This window comes from Podarcis gaigeae (assembly GCF_964106915.1).
Source record: "Podarcis gaigeae genome assembly, chromosome: 5".
NCBI lineage: Eukaryota > Metazoa > Chordata > Lepidosauria > Squamata > Lacertidae > Podarcis > Podarcis gaigeae.
The window spans coordinates 75,233,103-75,249,304 of NC_139681.1; the positions used below are offsets into that span (position 1 = coordinate 75,233,103).

The 16,202-nt window shown below is 43.8% G+C and overlaps 1 protein-coding gene across 2 annotated transcripts in view; it reads right to left on the minus strand.

Moving 5' to 3' along the window:
• PLOD2 (procollagen-lysine,2-oxoglutarate 5-dioxygenase 2) overlaps positions 1-15,605 on the minus strand; it is a 64,094-nt gene extending 48,489 nt beyond the window's left edge. Inside the window, exon 1 of one of the 2 annotated variants that reach the window (XM_083739441.1) lies at positions 14,831-15,605. In XM_083739441.1, the coding sequence (XP_083595567.1) occupies positions 14,831-14,939 (109 nt within the window). In that variant the 5' untranslated portion in view covers positions 14,940-15,605. The remainder of the gene's footprint in view (positions 1-14,830) is intronic. The other variant, XM_083739442.1, reaches the window with a different exon arrangement.
• Positions 15,606-16,202: the final 597 nt, after the last annotated feature.

A 16,202-nucleotide genomic window follows, 5' to 3' on the forward strand; every position in this document is an offset into this window, starting at 1 on the left:
AGAAACAGGAAGACTGATATTGTCCTGGAAAAGCATCTCTCCCAGGGAAACACACTTGCACTCTGAGATGACACATGTCTGTAATGGTTGTACTATAGCCATATCTATTTACTGCTCATTTGAATTCACTGCTGCGGATTTAAATGCTTGAGGTAGGAAGGAACAGACAACCCCAAGGATTCATGTTCATTGCACTATTGATTTAATTTTCCTTTGTACTATGCCTTATTTGCTTGATTTATTTCACTGAGGTGCTGCTTGAATCTGCATATTGTTCCGGTCTGTTGCATTCATTTCTGCCTAAAAGATCCTTTGAGCCTGGTATGCTATTTGTATTTCGGTCCCACCCACAAAAGGGACGCAGGTGGCACTGTGGTCCACTGAGCCTCTTGGGCTTGCTGATCAGAAGGTCGGCAGTTCGAATCCGGGTGAGTTCCCATTGCTCTGTCCCAGCTTCTGCCAACCTAGCAGTTCAAAAGTATACCAGTGCAAGTAAATAAATAGGTACCCTTGCGGCAGGAAGATAAATGGCATTTCTGTGTACTCTGGCTTCAGTCATGGTGTTCCATGTGCCAGAAGCAGTTTAGTCATGCTGGCCACATGCCCCGGAAAGCTGTCTGCGGACAAACGCTGGCTCCTTCAGCCACACCCCATAGTTGTCTTTGACTGGACTTAACCATCCAGGGTTCCTTTAGCTTTACCCCATCCACAAAGCAATATGATCACAAATTACACAACATATTTCTCAGCTCTGAAGGTTCAATTGTACTTAGCTTGAAACTTGGGTGCACCCTATCATTAAAATTTGGTTCATACAGATTAAGCCTGGTTGACATCACAATCAAACTATGGCTTAACATGCCCTCACAAGCTCTGGAAAAAGAAATCGTTGCTGCTTTGCCTCGGTCCAGTATATCCGAAGGAGCATCTCCACCCCCATCATTCTACCCAGACACTGAGGCCCAGCACTGAGGGCCTTCTGGCGGTTCCCTCACTGCGAGAAGCCAAGTTACAGGGAACCAGGCAGAGGGCCTTCTCAGTAGTGGCGCCCTCCCTGTGGAATGCCCTCCCACCAAACGTCAAAGAGAACAACAACAACCAGACTTTTAGAAGGCATCTGAAGGCAGACCTGTTTAGGGAAGCATTTAATGATTGATGTATTATGGTATTTTAATAGATAGATAGATAGATAGATAGATAGATAGATAGATAGATAGATGATAGATAAATTTATTGTCATTGTCCGTATATACACAGTATACACAACAACGAAAATCAAACACCCAAGACCGGATTCACATACACATTTGCACGTATCTCCAACACTCTCATCCTATTCAGACATAATCTATTAAAACATAACATAATCCAGAATATAACATAACCTATTAGAAGCATAGCATAACCTAAAACCTATCTCATTCCTTACTACTCACTGCTTGCTATTTCTTACAAAGTATTTCTTATTTTTTGGGAAGCCGCCCAGAGTGGCTGAGGAAGCCCAGCCAGATCAGATGGGCAGGGTATAAATTATTATTATTATTATTATTATTATTATTATTATTATTATTATGCCATTCTGCTGCTGTGAGGTGCTAAACCATGGTTTGATTTAGCAAGTCTTCAGAATGCAGCTCTTCCAGACAAACCATGAACTGCAAACCATAGGTTCAGGCAGCGTGCTAAGTCAAGCTATGGTTTAGTGCATGACAGTGTAACAGCAGAATGACTAGAAGAGGAGGAAAGTTGCCATATTTCAGAAAGTGAAAATCCAGACACAAAAGTTGCTGAGCTATGGGTTGCCATAGGTCTGGATTTTCCAGAGCAATTTCTGCCCAGATGCTGCTCCTAAAGGCTGAACCAGGCCTAAAAGATGGCCATAAATTTATCTGTAGCAGGGGAAGGCTAATGGTTTAGCAGCAATGCATACACTGCATGGTCTGGTTTGCATAAAGTCTTTGTTTCATTCCCTGCCATTTCCAGTTAAAAGGCCCTCTGGTAGCAGAGCTGTGAAATATATCTTTCTACATTCCTCTGTGGATGCAAAGAGAGGATTCCGCTTCAAGTCTGGCTCAGGATTTTAATTTTATGTGCCGTTAAATCCAGAGCAATTCTGGCAGGCAACCAAGTACTGATTCTTGAATGGTGCAACGGCTAAACTGAATTTAAAGTTCATAAGTTAGGATCACACTCCATATCTGCATGCAATGTGAGGTCACTTTTTGGAACAATACCAGGAAAGCCAATATGCCTCATGGCATTTCATATATATCAAGCTAAATAATCAGGATTTTAATAAAGGACAGATTTAATATATCCTGGGTATTGCTTTTCTTACTATTTAAAGGGGGTGGGGAGTGAAGATTTGCTTTTTCTTTAACATGAATCCCATCTAGGTTCACATTTGCCTGTGCATTTCATGGAATATCTGTTACATATTTGTACAGTGGAACCTTAGGTTGTGGATATAATCTGTGACGGAAGCACGTCCACAACCCGCAGCGTTCGTAACCTGCAGCACTGCATCTGCGTGACACGATTTGGCACTTCTGCCATGCCACTCTCCAGGCCACAGTCCTCAATGGCCAGCTCTGTGCTCTTTGAGTGCCTACATTGGCTCCCAGTATGTTTCTGAGCACAATTCAAAGTGTTGGTGCTGACCTTTAAAGCCCTAAATGGCCTTGGCCCAGTATACCTGAAGAAGTGTCTCCACCCCCCCCCCCTCGTCCTGCCCAGACACTGAGGTCCAGCACTAAGGGCCTTCTGGCGGTTCCCTCATTGCGAGAAGCAAAGTTACAGGGAACCAGGCAGAGGGCCTTCTAGGTAGTGGCGCCCGCCCTGTGGAACGCCCTCCCATCAAATGTCAAAGAAATAAACAACTATCTGACTTTTAGAAGACATCTGAAGGCAGCCCTGTTTAGGGAAGCTTTTAATGTTTGATGTTTTATTCTGTTTTTAAAATTTTGTTGGAAGCCGCTCAGAGTGAGAGTTTTGTGCATGCAGAGGTGTGTGTGTGTGTGTGTGTGTGTGTGTGTGTAAACACCAGGCATTTGTATGGATGCAAAGTAACCCACAATGCACCTCTGGCATGAGGCCACACTGGAAGAGAATGAGGCTCCCGTTGAAAAGGGGTTCCAGCCACCAATGCAGAGCAAGCCTAAATTTGGGTAATTTTTGCAAATCACATACTGAGCAAAGTGCTTAAGGATTTGCCCAAAGGTGCACACACCTATTAAGAACCAACAGACATGTCATGTCTTTTACTGGAGAAAATGGGAAGGAATGCAAAACAGACCTTACATGGTCATCCTGCAGTCAGTACTATCATGGGTTTATGTGTTCATAAACATGCAAGTTGTTTACTCAGATCTGTCTACTCGTATATAGCAAGACTGACGAATGTGAGCTACTTCTGCACTGACTAACAAATGAAACAGAAAATGTTCAAATCAAATGCAGGGCTCATAAGGCTGAGCATGGAAAAACACTCTACCAGAACATATTCTTTCCCTGGCAGGAATCTGAAGCCAACGGTGTATATATTTATGCTCCTAAATTATCAACGGCCAAATATGGTGCCTGCTTCCTTCTCTGTCCTGAAACCTGCCTAGAATCCTATAACTCATCCCACATATCTAGTATGGAGTGGTGATAGCTTATTCAGGACTATACCTTTGGATATGAATACATTAGCAAAGAGACAAGGCTGTTTATAATGCCTTGGAATTCAACATATAGATAAAATGGAAAGGGGAAATCAGGTTCATTACCTTGAGCTTCTTTGAGGAAAAGTGGGATATACAGTGGTACCTTGGGTTAAGTACTTAATTCGTTCTGGAGGCCCATTCTTAACCTGAAACTATTCTTAACCTGAAGCACCACTTTAGCTAATGGGGCCTCCTGCTGCTGCCGTACCACCAGAGCACAATTTCTGTTCTTATCCTGAAGCAAAGTTCTTAACCTGAAGCACTATTTCTGGGTTAGTGGAGTCTGTAACCTGAAGCGTATGTAACCTGAAGCATATGTAACCCGAGGTACCACTGTATTGTAAAAATGAATGAATATTACATTACAATTCAAATTTGTTATAACATAATATAAAATGTGGCTGTGTTTTATTTTAGGACAGAATTATAGTTACCACCAGGTCTATCTTACATTTAAAGCACCATTCTACCACTTTGAACAAACAAAGCTTGCCACAAAATAATCCTGGGATGTTCAGAGTGCTGAGAGTTGTTTGGCGACCCCTATCCCACTCACAGAGCTACAATTCCTAGTTTAGCAATCAATTCCTCTTCCCAGAAACCTCTGGAAACAGTAGTTCCATGAGGAAAGTAGGGGTCCTTAACAAACTGCAGTTCCTTTTAATTTTTTGTGGGGAGCCATGACTTGTGCCATAGTGCTTTAAACTTATGGTGCACAGATGGCCTCAGTTGTGGGAGACCTCTAAGTTAGTCATTCTTAGATTTACACAAGGAAGGCCACGTCTCTGCAGTACAATGATTTAACTATTTTGTTTCGTGTTAAACATGTGGATCACTGATGTTAGACAAGCTTTAAATCTTTCAGGATTTTAAATCAAGCCAGCTTAACAAGGAGCATATTATCTGAAAAAAGTGTACATTTTAGCAGCTTACTGGGTTGGAAATAAATTGCTGGCACACAGCTGCATTCCAAATATTAAAATATGACCTTCAGTTTCCTACCCACTCCCATGTTTACAGAACTGCCTTGTGAAGAGTGAGTCCAAAAAGGTGGGCAAGAAATTAATTTGGGTTTGAACCCAATGGGTTGTGTGCATGGGATACAGCTCACACAACTGAGTTCTCTTTTCCCCATCTCTCCCTATCACCATGGCACTATCCCAAACTCTTCAGAGGGTTGATGAGGGGGTTCCCCCTGAGAATAAGGCGTTGTGTCACATGGAAGGGGACAGTTGACTGAAGAGGTTTGCAGCAAAATCCTTTCAACCATATTCAGGTGATTCCTCTCTCCCACCTCAGACAGGTTTTCTTTTGGGAAGGGGTACAAGAGGAAGAAAAAGATGGATTGAATGAGTTGGCTTCCAATTGTACAACCAATGGATACAACCTTTGATCATGAATAATAAGTAACATACAGAATAAACACACTCCTACCCAGTTCGTGTATTTTGCTGGGGTCCAGATCTAGGATAAGAACTGAAGGAACAGTTCCTTCGCCCTTTTCAAAGCAAGCAAGATGTGATGCAGGGACCACAATCATAGACACTAAAGCCTATTTTGGGAAAAGTGGGGATTTTATGAATTAGACCTAAGCAAATATAATAGTCAAGGCACATGCACACCCATACCATTTTCATGCAATGCAGATCCTCTGCCAGAAACTGTTTATTTATTTATCACATTTATAGATCGCCCTGCATCCAAAGATCACAAACTACATAACAACAACAACAAAAAATACAAGCCAATACACTGCACAGACACATTTAAAAGGCCATAGTATTGTGCATGTGAACTGCCATCCAAAAGAGAAACGTCTGTGGGGCATGCGTTTACATCTGTAAAGCAATACTAAGAACTCATTCCATTTGCATACCTAGAGGACAAATCATGTCCTCATCATGGAGGGCATGCATTGCAGAGAGTTCACCAAGACCGACCTCACCATTTGCATGGGTGGGATCGTTTGGATAGCCACAACCCAATTGGGTCCCTCGGTTGCTGAGGTAATTCTAGCCAATGGCGTTGAGAGAATTTGCAGCCGGGGGACCTACTCATACCACTGCATGTTGCCTCTTAGCGCCTCGTGCACCGGATCACCTGCCCACCCTCCCTATATTTAGGGTCTTGCTATGCCATTGTGGGTCATCTGCTTTTGGGACAGGGGCCCGGTAGGAATTTTCCCATTTGGTTGAGTGGCTGGTGCCACTTGAGTTTCTCCTGCCGCGTAGCAAATCGTCACAACTTTGTAAGGTTTGGTGGTTAGACATTGGTTCAAGGTGTGGTGGAGGGGAGATTGTCACACCTGCCACTCCCAATGTGTGATAGGGTATTCCGTTAAAGGAATCCAGGTGCTCGCCATGCTTTTGTCCGATCCCCTTCTAGGGGTTAGGGCCACGCCAGAGCACCTGGGAGCATTTTGGGGTGAGGTTGTGTCTGTGGTAGGACCAATGTTCCCCCAGTATGTTTACCCTTATTGACTTCTGCCGGTGTCTAGTTGTCAGTGCTGCCCTGCTGGAGATGTAGGTGCAGCTAGTCAAACTAATGCCGAAGCAAACCACTCACATTCTGTAATCAATAAAGTTGTGGCCACAATTATGCCAATAATCTTAAACTAATACAGTGGTACCTCAGGTTAAGTACTTAATTCATTCCGGAGGTCCGTTCTTAACCTGAAGCAGCACTTTAGCTAATGGGGCCTCCCGCTGCCGCTGCGCCGCAGCTGCACGATTTCTGTTCTTATCCTGAAGCAAAGTTCTTAACCTGGAGCATAATTTCTGGGTTAGCTAAGTCTGTAACCTGAAACATATGTAACCTGAGGCGTATGTAACCGAGGTACCACTGTATTGGTGACAACTGTGTCTTTCTTTGGGAGGTCTTCACATGCAATGAATGTTTCAAGTAACGGACGAAACAGCTTCTGCTCTACTCAGAGCCAATGCAGCGCCAGCATTGCAAGCTATCAGTTACATGTATGCTCAAGCACTAATCTTAATTCTTCTGGGGTGCAACATCTGAGGCAATAGATAATTTTAGGTAAGCACGTCATTTGCTGCTACTGCTTATTGCAGTTGAAGGTCCACATTGTATCAATGAAACATCTACTGTACGGCTGAGAAAGTTCAATCCCGGGTGCTGAAAGTGGCCCTCCAAAAATCATTATCTGGCCCTTGGGATTCTCCCCATGTCACATCCTTTCCCAGCCTTGCTCTGCGCTCTTTTTGAATGCTTTTCCCTAGCTGGAATAAGTCTTTGAACTGAGATCATGCCTCTTATTTTCCTGGATGCCTGAAAATTCAGTTTGACTTTTGTGTGCCTGTAATGTAGCCCACTAGAAAAAGAAAAGAGGTAATGAGGCACATCTGTTGTGCCACCCACTTCTGCCTCTGGGTTTGCTGACCACTGTCATGCTACCACTGCCACGACCGCAAAGTTTGCCACGAGGAAATGGAGACCTCCGGCTAAAAAAGGTTTCCCACCTTTTAGTTACAGTGTAAGTGGTGAACATCCTTGAAATGTGGGTTGATATGATTAATGGTTATCCCTGATCTAGCTTTCAAGGCTAGCTCAAATACCATGCACATGCCAGCATTGGCAAAACAGTTCTTTGTATTGGCTCTGCATTGATCAGAAGCATGACCGGAAACACCCAAAATTATCAGTGTCAGGCACTTAGCATCAATTATATTCTGCAGCCAACATTGGAGACAAATAGCTCCAAAAGGAGTGAGAGGCCTTGCCAAACCACGTCTTGCCTTCCCTTTCCCCGCTTAGGCATGCTGAAGTCATGGTGCTGAGTTAAAGTAAATAAGTTACAGTTCTCTGGTGAACACTGCAATTACACACTGGCAATTTAGAGCCCGCATATATTGCATCATAAGCCCAGTACATACTACCCCGACAGGAAATTGAATAAATCCATGTATGCAATAGCCAAATGCATGTTTTCATAACCTTTTGTGCTTTCGAAAGCTACATCTGTAAAGTCACAAAAATACCATACGAATTTAAGGCTATTATATGGAGTCAGACTACTGACCCATCTAGCCAGTGTTGTGTTCCCTGACTGGGAGCGGGTTTCCAAGGACTAAGCTTTGTGAATAAGTGCTCCTTTTAACTGAAGATGCCAGGACTGGACCTTCTACATACAAGCCTTACATTCTTACCTTGTGAGCTCCTGTAACTAAATCCGAAGCCAGATATTTCAGTCACATTTCCAAGCACAGAAAAATGAACCACCAGGAAATTACTAGTTTGGCCTAAGTGTCTGTTCGGGTCTGGAGGGGGTGGATAAGACTGGAACTGTCAGACAACCGGTTCCAGTACCAACACATGGTTTGTTTGGCCTAGTGAGGTACAAAGACCTTGACTTCAACTTTGCCGCCTCTGCTCAGAAGCCAGCAGAGCAAGACTAACATCGCTGCTGCATTCTTAGTTTAACATACTGTTCTGTGTTTGTTTTTTAAACAATCAATATGACTACAGTTTCAGCAACTGGCATCACTTTTACAAAGTGAGAAGAGTTTACTGGCACAGAAAGCTTTGTGCCCTCAAGGTATTTTCTTCTCCTTTTTTACAAGGCCAGCTGTTTAAACAGCAGCTGTGAAGCAAGATCCCCAGAACACTTCAAATTACTCTTTTAGCACCCAGTTTATTGACTTTTGACCAGGAGTATTTTCCTCTGCTTTCACATTGATACTTGATCACTCACCCAGCCAGACTTTTTCCTTTTCACTCTCTTCCTTGTCTCTCTCACTTCACTCTAATGCCACACATATTGGCTAAATCATAGTTAAGATGTGAATGGAGCACTCACAGAATCATGCAGCAACCAGATGCATAAGAAGCCACCTCAGACCTTAGTCAGAACATTGATCCATTGAACCCAGTATTGTCTACACAGACTGGCAGCACCCCTTCACAGTTTCAGGAGTCTTTTCCCTGGAGAACCCGGGACCTGCCACTGAGTTATTATAGATGCAGATCTATGGAAGCAGTAACTTTTGAAGAATACAAAAGCACTACAGTTCTCCTGTATATCAGTGTGTCGGTGGTGTATTAGAAGTGCAAAGGTTTTTTCTTCCTATAGTAGATGACATAAAAGGGGTCTCTTCTCGCATGCTCCCTGCAGCTTGGAAACCACTTCTGAGCTCCAGGAGTGTTATATATTAATTCAATCTCAATCTCAAACCTTTACTGGCATATAGACAAAATTCCAAAAGGTTCAGTACGATAAAGTCACTCCGCAAAATCTGCATCTAACAATTAAAATACTGTGGTATAACATTCACAAATGTGCATTAATAAAACACCTACATAAGTGGGATTGGCAATGTGTTATGGCCCAATCCATGCCATCCATGCTCTTTGTACATGCTTTTGGACCAGAGTTCAAAACCCCACTCATCTATGAAGCTTGGACCAATCACTGTCTATCAGCCAAACCTACCTCACAGAGTTGTTGTAAATATAAAAGGGAGAGAGACAGCTACTTGGAGGAAAGTTAAGATATAGATGTAAAATAATAAAATCGCACTAACCAATCTGTCTGCCAACTACTGCCATCTGTAGGGCAATAGGCCCTTCCTATGACTTATTCATGCCACTCATATTGTCAAAGTTCTGGTGAATCTTCATGGTTTAATTGTATGCTGTGCTCTTTCCTTATATTTTGGTAAATTGTCTCACTGTTGTTGTTAGCCACTTTGAGTACAGGAAAAGTAAGCTACAAAATACTTTAATTAATAGTTATCTAAATGAAAATGGGCTGTTTTCAGTTACAAATTGCCACATTACCCACAGTTGCAAAACAAAATAAGACATTCTTAGTCATATTAAATTGGCTCATGTTCTGCTGACTTTTAAAGTGTCCAGTATTAAACATTTACCTAACAAATTCTACTTTTTTAAAAAAAGAGAGAGCTGCACACATATTCTAAACTTGTTCCAACTCTATTATGAATATTCAAAGCCATTTAAAATGCAATGAACACAAAAAACCAATGTAGGTATTTTATAGAAGTGGCAATTATAGTTTTCTAGAAGAAGAAGGAAAACTAAGAGCCTGATGTGCATCCAGTCAAGAATCTAAGTCTCTGGAATATAATAGGACTGTTAGTTTAGGTTCACATGCTTCAGCAAAACTTTTTGTGGGTCAGATTGGCACTTGTGCAAGCAACTAGAATAGATGACTGAATTTTGCCATTTCAAAGAGGCAGAATGCAAATCTACTGAAGACACACCAGCTTTCAAGTTCCACTCAATTTTGATCATGTCGAGAGACAGGTATAAGAGACAGCAAGAGAGAAGGAGGTGTAGCTATGCATATAAGTGCGGTTTTATCAATAACCACAAATTATTCCATGTCAGAAATAGATGTGAAATTTACAAAGGAGACTTTGTAACTCAGTTTTTGCTCTGTTTCTGAGTAGCTTTTCAGGACCAATAAGGTCTCTTCTAACAAACTCTAGCTTTCATAGACTCACTCAATAGAACTTTTGTCACATAAATCAAAAGTTACACAGTAATCCCTGAATGTTATGTATCTCTTTTTAATGAATAACACACTTCCTGTAGGTTTTCACATCAATCAAACATGCTCATTTGTTTTAATTGCTATAAGATGGCTTGGACAGAAACCTTTATTATTATTATGGTTACATCAACACTGAAGGACCTTGTAAATTTGGGATTCACCTCACAATGGGTTTCTCCTCAACCATACAATTAGGGGGGGTTGTATAAGGAAAGTTCTTTGTAGCTTAAACGCTGCTCAAATCAGACTTAGAGGCATTTTATTAAGTATGAATAGGATATAAATTATGCAGAATAAAACAGAACCTACATCAATGTCAGTCTCATTAGATGTTGAAACGTCTGATCAATGGCAAAGAAGTGTATGTAAAACAACTCAGAAAATTAAACAAGGATTAAAACTGGAGTCTGTTGTTAACAATCCCTGCAATGTCTGGGGTCCTGGCAGAAGTGGAGTCTGCTATACATCAGTGAAGATTTTCTTACTGTTTATGTTAACCAGAATCCACTATTATTATTTTTACTCAGTAACATGCATTTTATTAGCACTGCTTCAGCATTCTAGACCATTGCCTCTTCATTAAGATGGCTTGAACAGTGCTATTCCATAATAATTTACAAATAATAAACTTATTTGGGATTAAGTTTTTTACTCCTGTTCTGTTTATTAGCCTGGGATGGACTCCAGGGAGTTACAAAACAACGTCCTGTTCACACAAAAGTTCCTTCTGCCATGCGGGGGGGGGGCATGTGTTTGGGGGGGGTTATTAACAAATCTCATGCACAACTCCCCCCACATACAGAATCTGCCTGTATATGTGTACAGCCCTAAAATCTGTAAACTTCAGTAAAGGGAATGGGCAAATGATGCATCCATGAGACATCTGGATATCTGCACATAGAAGGCAGATTGCAAGCCATGTTGTACATCTGTGCCTGCAGAGATAAGGAGATAGATAGAAGCTGCGCACAAGAGTCACTGTTCTGTATTGTCTTCCACAAAGGGGACTGTGTGAACCAATAAGTTTTCACTAAGGGTCACATTTCAAGTTGAGGAAGTGATGTGATGTGGCCTTTATGATATGTGGGTACCTTGGTTCTCAAATTTAATCCGTTGCAGAAGTCCGTTCCAAAACCAAAGCGTTCCAAAACCAAGGTGTGCTTTCCCATAGAAAGTAATGCAAAATGGATTAATCCATTCCAGACTTTTAAAAACAACCCCTAAAGAAGCAATTTAACATGAATTTTACTATCTAACAAGACCATTGATCCATAAAATGAAAGCAATAATGTACTGCAGTCACACAATCAATCAATCAGTAGTTGAACTGGGTTCCACACGGTCTCACACAAAAAAGCCGCAAAAAAACAAAACAAAAAAGCCGCAAAAACAAAAATGCTAAATAAATAGCAAAAACAGACAGACCTCAGTGTAGCACTCAAAACGGAAGTGTGGCACTCAAATCGGAAGCATAACACACAAAACAGAGCATGTTCAGCTTCCAAAAAAAGTTCACAAACCAGAACATTTACCTCCGGGTATGCAGTGTTTGGGTTCCAAGTTGTTCGAGTACCAAGGCGTTTGAGAACCAAGGTACCACTGTACTTATATAAGCCCTTATACAAGTTATGTAGTTGAGCAGAGAAGTGATTGCCCTAAAAGTATTTTAAAGAAGAAGAAATAAAGCTTACAAGTGCTATTATTCCTTATAAGACACTAACAAATAAGTGAGGAATCAGACAAACTACAGTACATGCAATCAGGCACACCAATTCTATGGGGATGGGGCCTCTACAGCCCCCACCCCCCCAATTCCACAGGGATGGGGCTCAGTCCCAATCTTGCGGGCGCAGAGGAGACCTGGTGGGAAGTCGCCCCATGCCGTATATCATCAGGAGGTGCAGCACAGCCTGGTCAGAATCACCCCAGGCAGCACAGCATTGGGAGGCGCCATGCAGAGCAGCACGGCCTTGAGTGCAAATGTTGCATTGGGAAGAGCTTCTTCAACCAAGCAATGGGTACAAAAAATGCATATGCTGAAGTAAAGTGTGCCAAAAAAAGTCATATACTGGTAAAATAAAATTTTGAAAATGCATCATATTAGGAGAAATTGTTTTGCAAAAAATGGGTATATTAGGCAAAACTGCATATCAACACGAGTAGATTAGGAGATAACGTGCACAAAAATACTGATGAATTTTCATGAAGACTTAAAAAAAAACAACAACCCACAAACTGATGTGGAAATGTAAAGTTAAGATTGGGAAAAAATGAAAAACTGAAAGAAGCAACTATGTTCCTTCTGTGTGGCAAAACAATCACGGCAGAGTTTTGAAGCGAGCCATTTACTACCTCAAAGGTGTGAATCAAAACTCTGAGCTCTTTTTATTACCATGTGAAAATTATAAATCACAGATTATGGTTGATTTCCCAGGACTGATGCGAGCGAGAGCTGGGAACGCAATCAAAGGCCTGCTCAGGATCCAAGCTAGAGGCAGTGTATGGCAAGCAACATGATGTGTATTTAAAACCAATTGTCTCTTTTGACTGGAAGCACTAGAACACATTACGGGCCCTTTCCTTTAAACAGATTTTATGCATGTCTTTCCTCTTCTGTTTTGCACATTGAGGATTGAATTTCTTTCTGCCTTCCAGCTCCCTGGAACAAGCACTTTACACGACCCAAGGAGCAGAATGTGAACAAGGCTGGGAAGGAAACTGGTTGAAAATCTGGCCAGAAAAAAGGGAGGGGGCAGGGACACAAAGTAACACCTTTCATGTTTGAGAGACTATCAAATGGAATAATCATGTCTTCCAGGTGCCAGGTCTCTTCCACCAAGCATCATGACTAACAGTGCAGCTGTATATCGTCTACTCAGGAGTAAGCCTTGCTATGTTCGATGGGGCAAATAGGCAATGGTGTCCCTATGGCGTAAACTCCATTACACACAGTGGGATTTACTTCGGGCAAACATGCACAAGACTGCACAGTAAAATACAGTGGTACCTTGGGTTAAGTACTTTAATTTGTTCCGGAGGTCCGTTCTTAACCTGAAACTGTTCTTAACCTGAAGCACCACTTTAGCTAATGGGGCCTCCCACTGCCACCGCAATATCGCCCCACAATTTCTGTTCTCTTCCTGAAGCAAAGTTCTTAACCCAAGGTAATATTTCTGGGTAAGCGGAGTATGTAACCTGAAGCGTATGTAACCTGAGGTACCACTGTACTGGAAATGAGAGAAGTTTCTTGTAGGGCAAACAATCACGATTGTATTTAAGGCTTAGCGGGGAAATAGATGTTGCATTTCTATATCGCTTGCCTTCTCAAAATCATCCTAAATATTGATCATCGCCAGTATGAAAGTAATGATTCAACTCTTCACCACAGACAGGAAAAGACGGCTCATAAGGTTACAAGGTGCTTAGAAGTAAGGACTCTTTTAAGTGATTGTTGAGATATCACAAGGATCGTTGGGAACAGGTTTTTCAAGCTTATCGCCCACCCACCCCCGTAAATTCGGGTTAAATTAAGGGGGTACAAACTGGAATTCTGATGGCAACAGCATTGTGTGTGAATGCTGCAAAGAAAGAAATGAGGAGCGCAAACCTCACCCATCTCCCTTTGCTAACTCTCTCTGCATTTTCCATGTTAAGGAAATTGCCAACCTACATGAGAATGCACACCTAGTGAAAATGGACCTAGGCATCTCGGAGAAACTGTTTTCCTCTTGAAACTTGGAAACTTTGTTTTTGACGTTACTGTATCTCAAACTGACTCCTTTTAAAAGACTCAGCTTCCCAACGTGGGAACGCTGCTTGCTGCCTGTAACTTGTGTCTGGGTGGGCGGCCAAGAAAACCTTCGCCAGACGTTTATGTTCCACATGAATGTTACAAGGAAAGTGACAGGGAGAAGGGAAAGAAAGAAACAAACACAAAGCATGTGCAACAAATTCAGCACTCAAGAGGCAAACCAGACCCGCCTGAGAGCTGGGGAAATCAGCTGCAGTTTGAACAACGGGGCTTTTGTCTGAAGATCCCGAAGCGGGGTCTGAATGAGAAGGTATTTTTTTTTCGGGGGGTGGGGACAGGGTCTCACTCCCCGTCTCTCAGAAAGTAACGGACTGGCAAAACCCGCCTTGCAGCAAAAGAAACTCATTTCCCCTAGGGATATTTCCTCTCTCTTCACGAACCCAAGCTAAAGAGAATCCACTTTCACATTAAAGGGGTGGGGTAGCGTCACCTTTTAATTTTAATGTAAGAAAATCAGGATTTTCACCAGCAATCCATTCATTTACTCGGTCATAACGTGGACCTAATCAAATGTTAAAGTGGGGGGGGGGTTGGGGGGAAGGGTGGATTTCATATAAAAGTACCAGGGCGCAAATCCACACCCCAGTCCCTCTCTTCTAGAAGTGAAATCAGCTTGGTCTATGCAACAACTCTGCACATGGCAAGGAGCCCTCTCGCCTTCTTCCCTGCTCGCCGCGCGCGCGTGCTAAGGTTAAGCTTCGCAAAGAAATGGAGGAGACCCGGCTCAAATGAAAACGTGGGGGCGTCGGGGAAGCAGGAGCGGGTGCGTCAAGTTACCGGTGGGAATGGGCGATCTCTCGGCCTCGGCTGGGTGGGTCGGCTGCAGGAGATGGATAGCGAAAGCCAAGAGGAGGGCGAGGGGTCCAGCGTAGCTGCGGCTGGCCATCTTCGGCGCTCCAGCCAAGCCGGGAAACGAAGCAGAGCCAAGCAGAAGACCCGGAGAGGCTCTTTCCCTTCTTCCCTCCCTCGCCTGCTCTCCCACCCGCGACAAGAGTCCTGCGAGGCGCTCGGCCGGCCGGCTTCCCCGTTCCCTTGTTCGAAGCGCGTGGGGCCGCCGTGAACTCCAGAAGGGAATTGCTTCGCGGGGTGGAGATCCTCCAGAAGAAGGGTCGTGATGAAAAAGTGCCGGGAGGAGAAAGAAAGAAAAAGATCCGCTCGATCCACTCGCCCAAGGAGCAGCGGGGAAGCGTTCCGGAAGATGCGATCAGGTGGAGGCAGCGCCGCGGATCCCGCCGCCGTCTGGCCCTCGCTTAAGGGCACCAGGCAAAGGGAGCCGTCGGTGCGCGCTGGAGCCTTTATAAGGCGAGCGGGAGGGGTGGCCGTCGGGGAGCCCCGGGCGCGGCCAGAGGAGAGCTTCTACCCAAAGTGCTGCCGGGTCCTCCCAGCTATTGGCCGGGGGGCTGGCAGGGAAGGGGGAGCAAGCCCGAGGGGTGGGTGGGGTGGGGAAAGGGGTGTCTCCCGCCTTGCGCGTCCCCCAGGCGCGCCTGGACCCTGCCGGTGCGAGGACATCCTCTGGCGCCCTCGCAGGAGCAAATGGGAAGCCTCCGCACATGCTCGGTAGAGACGTGAAGCCCTTGCCCAGACCCGGACTTGGACTTTTGGCAAGCGCCGTCGGTCCTCTGGCGCCGGGCTGCTTTCCACATCCTAAGAGGTGCTCTTCTCGGGCTCTGCAGCTTTAAGGGGACACGAATGGCGGCGAGCTAACAAGTGACAGCTGCTGCCTAGGACGGCGTTGGGACGGAACTGGTTGTCGTGGGATGCTTTAACCGTCGGTTGATGCAGTTACGTTGGTGTTACTTTAGAGGAGCAAAGTAACGCGTGGAGTAGAATAATAGAATTGCAGAACTGGAAGGGACCCTGAGGATAATCTAGTGCAATGCAGGAATTTGCGGTTGCCCCGTACGAGAATCGAACCCGCAACCTTGGCATTATCAACACCATGCTCTCCGAGTAGGATGTGCCTGCGTTGCAGAATAAGTACTATTCACGTAAAATGTGTTGCAAATGATAAGCACTTGTTACTAGTTATTGTTGCCTCCCCCCCCCCTTTTATGGTAGTTCTAACAGTGCCAAAGATCTCCAACGTTAGTCATACTAAGAGTTGTTGTTGTTTAGTCGTTTAGTCATGTCCGACTCTTCGTGACCCCAT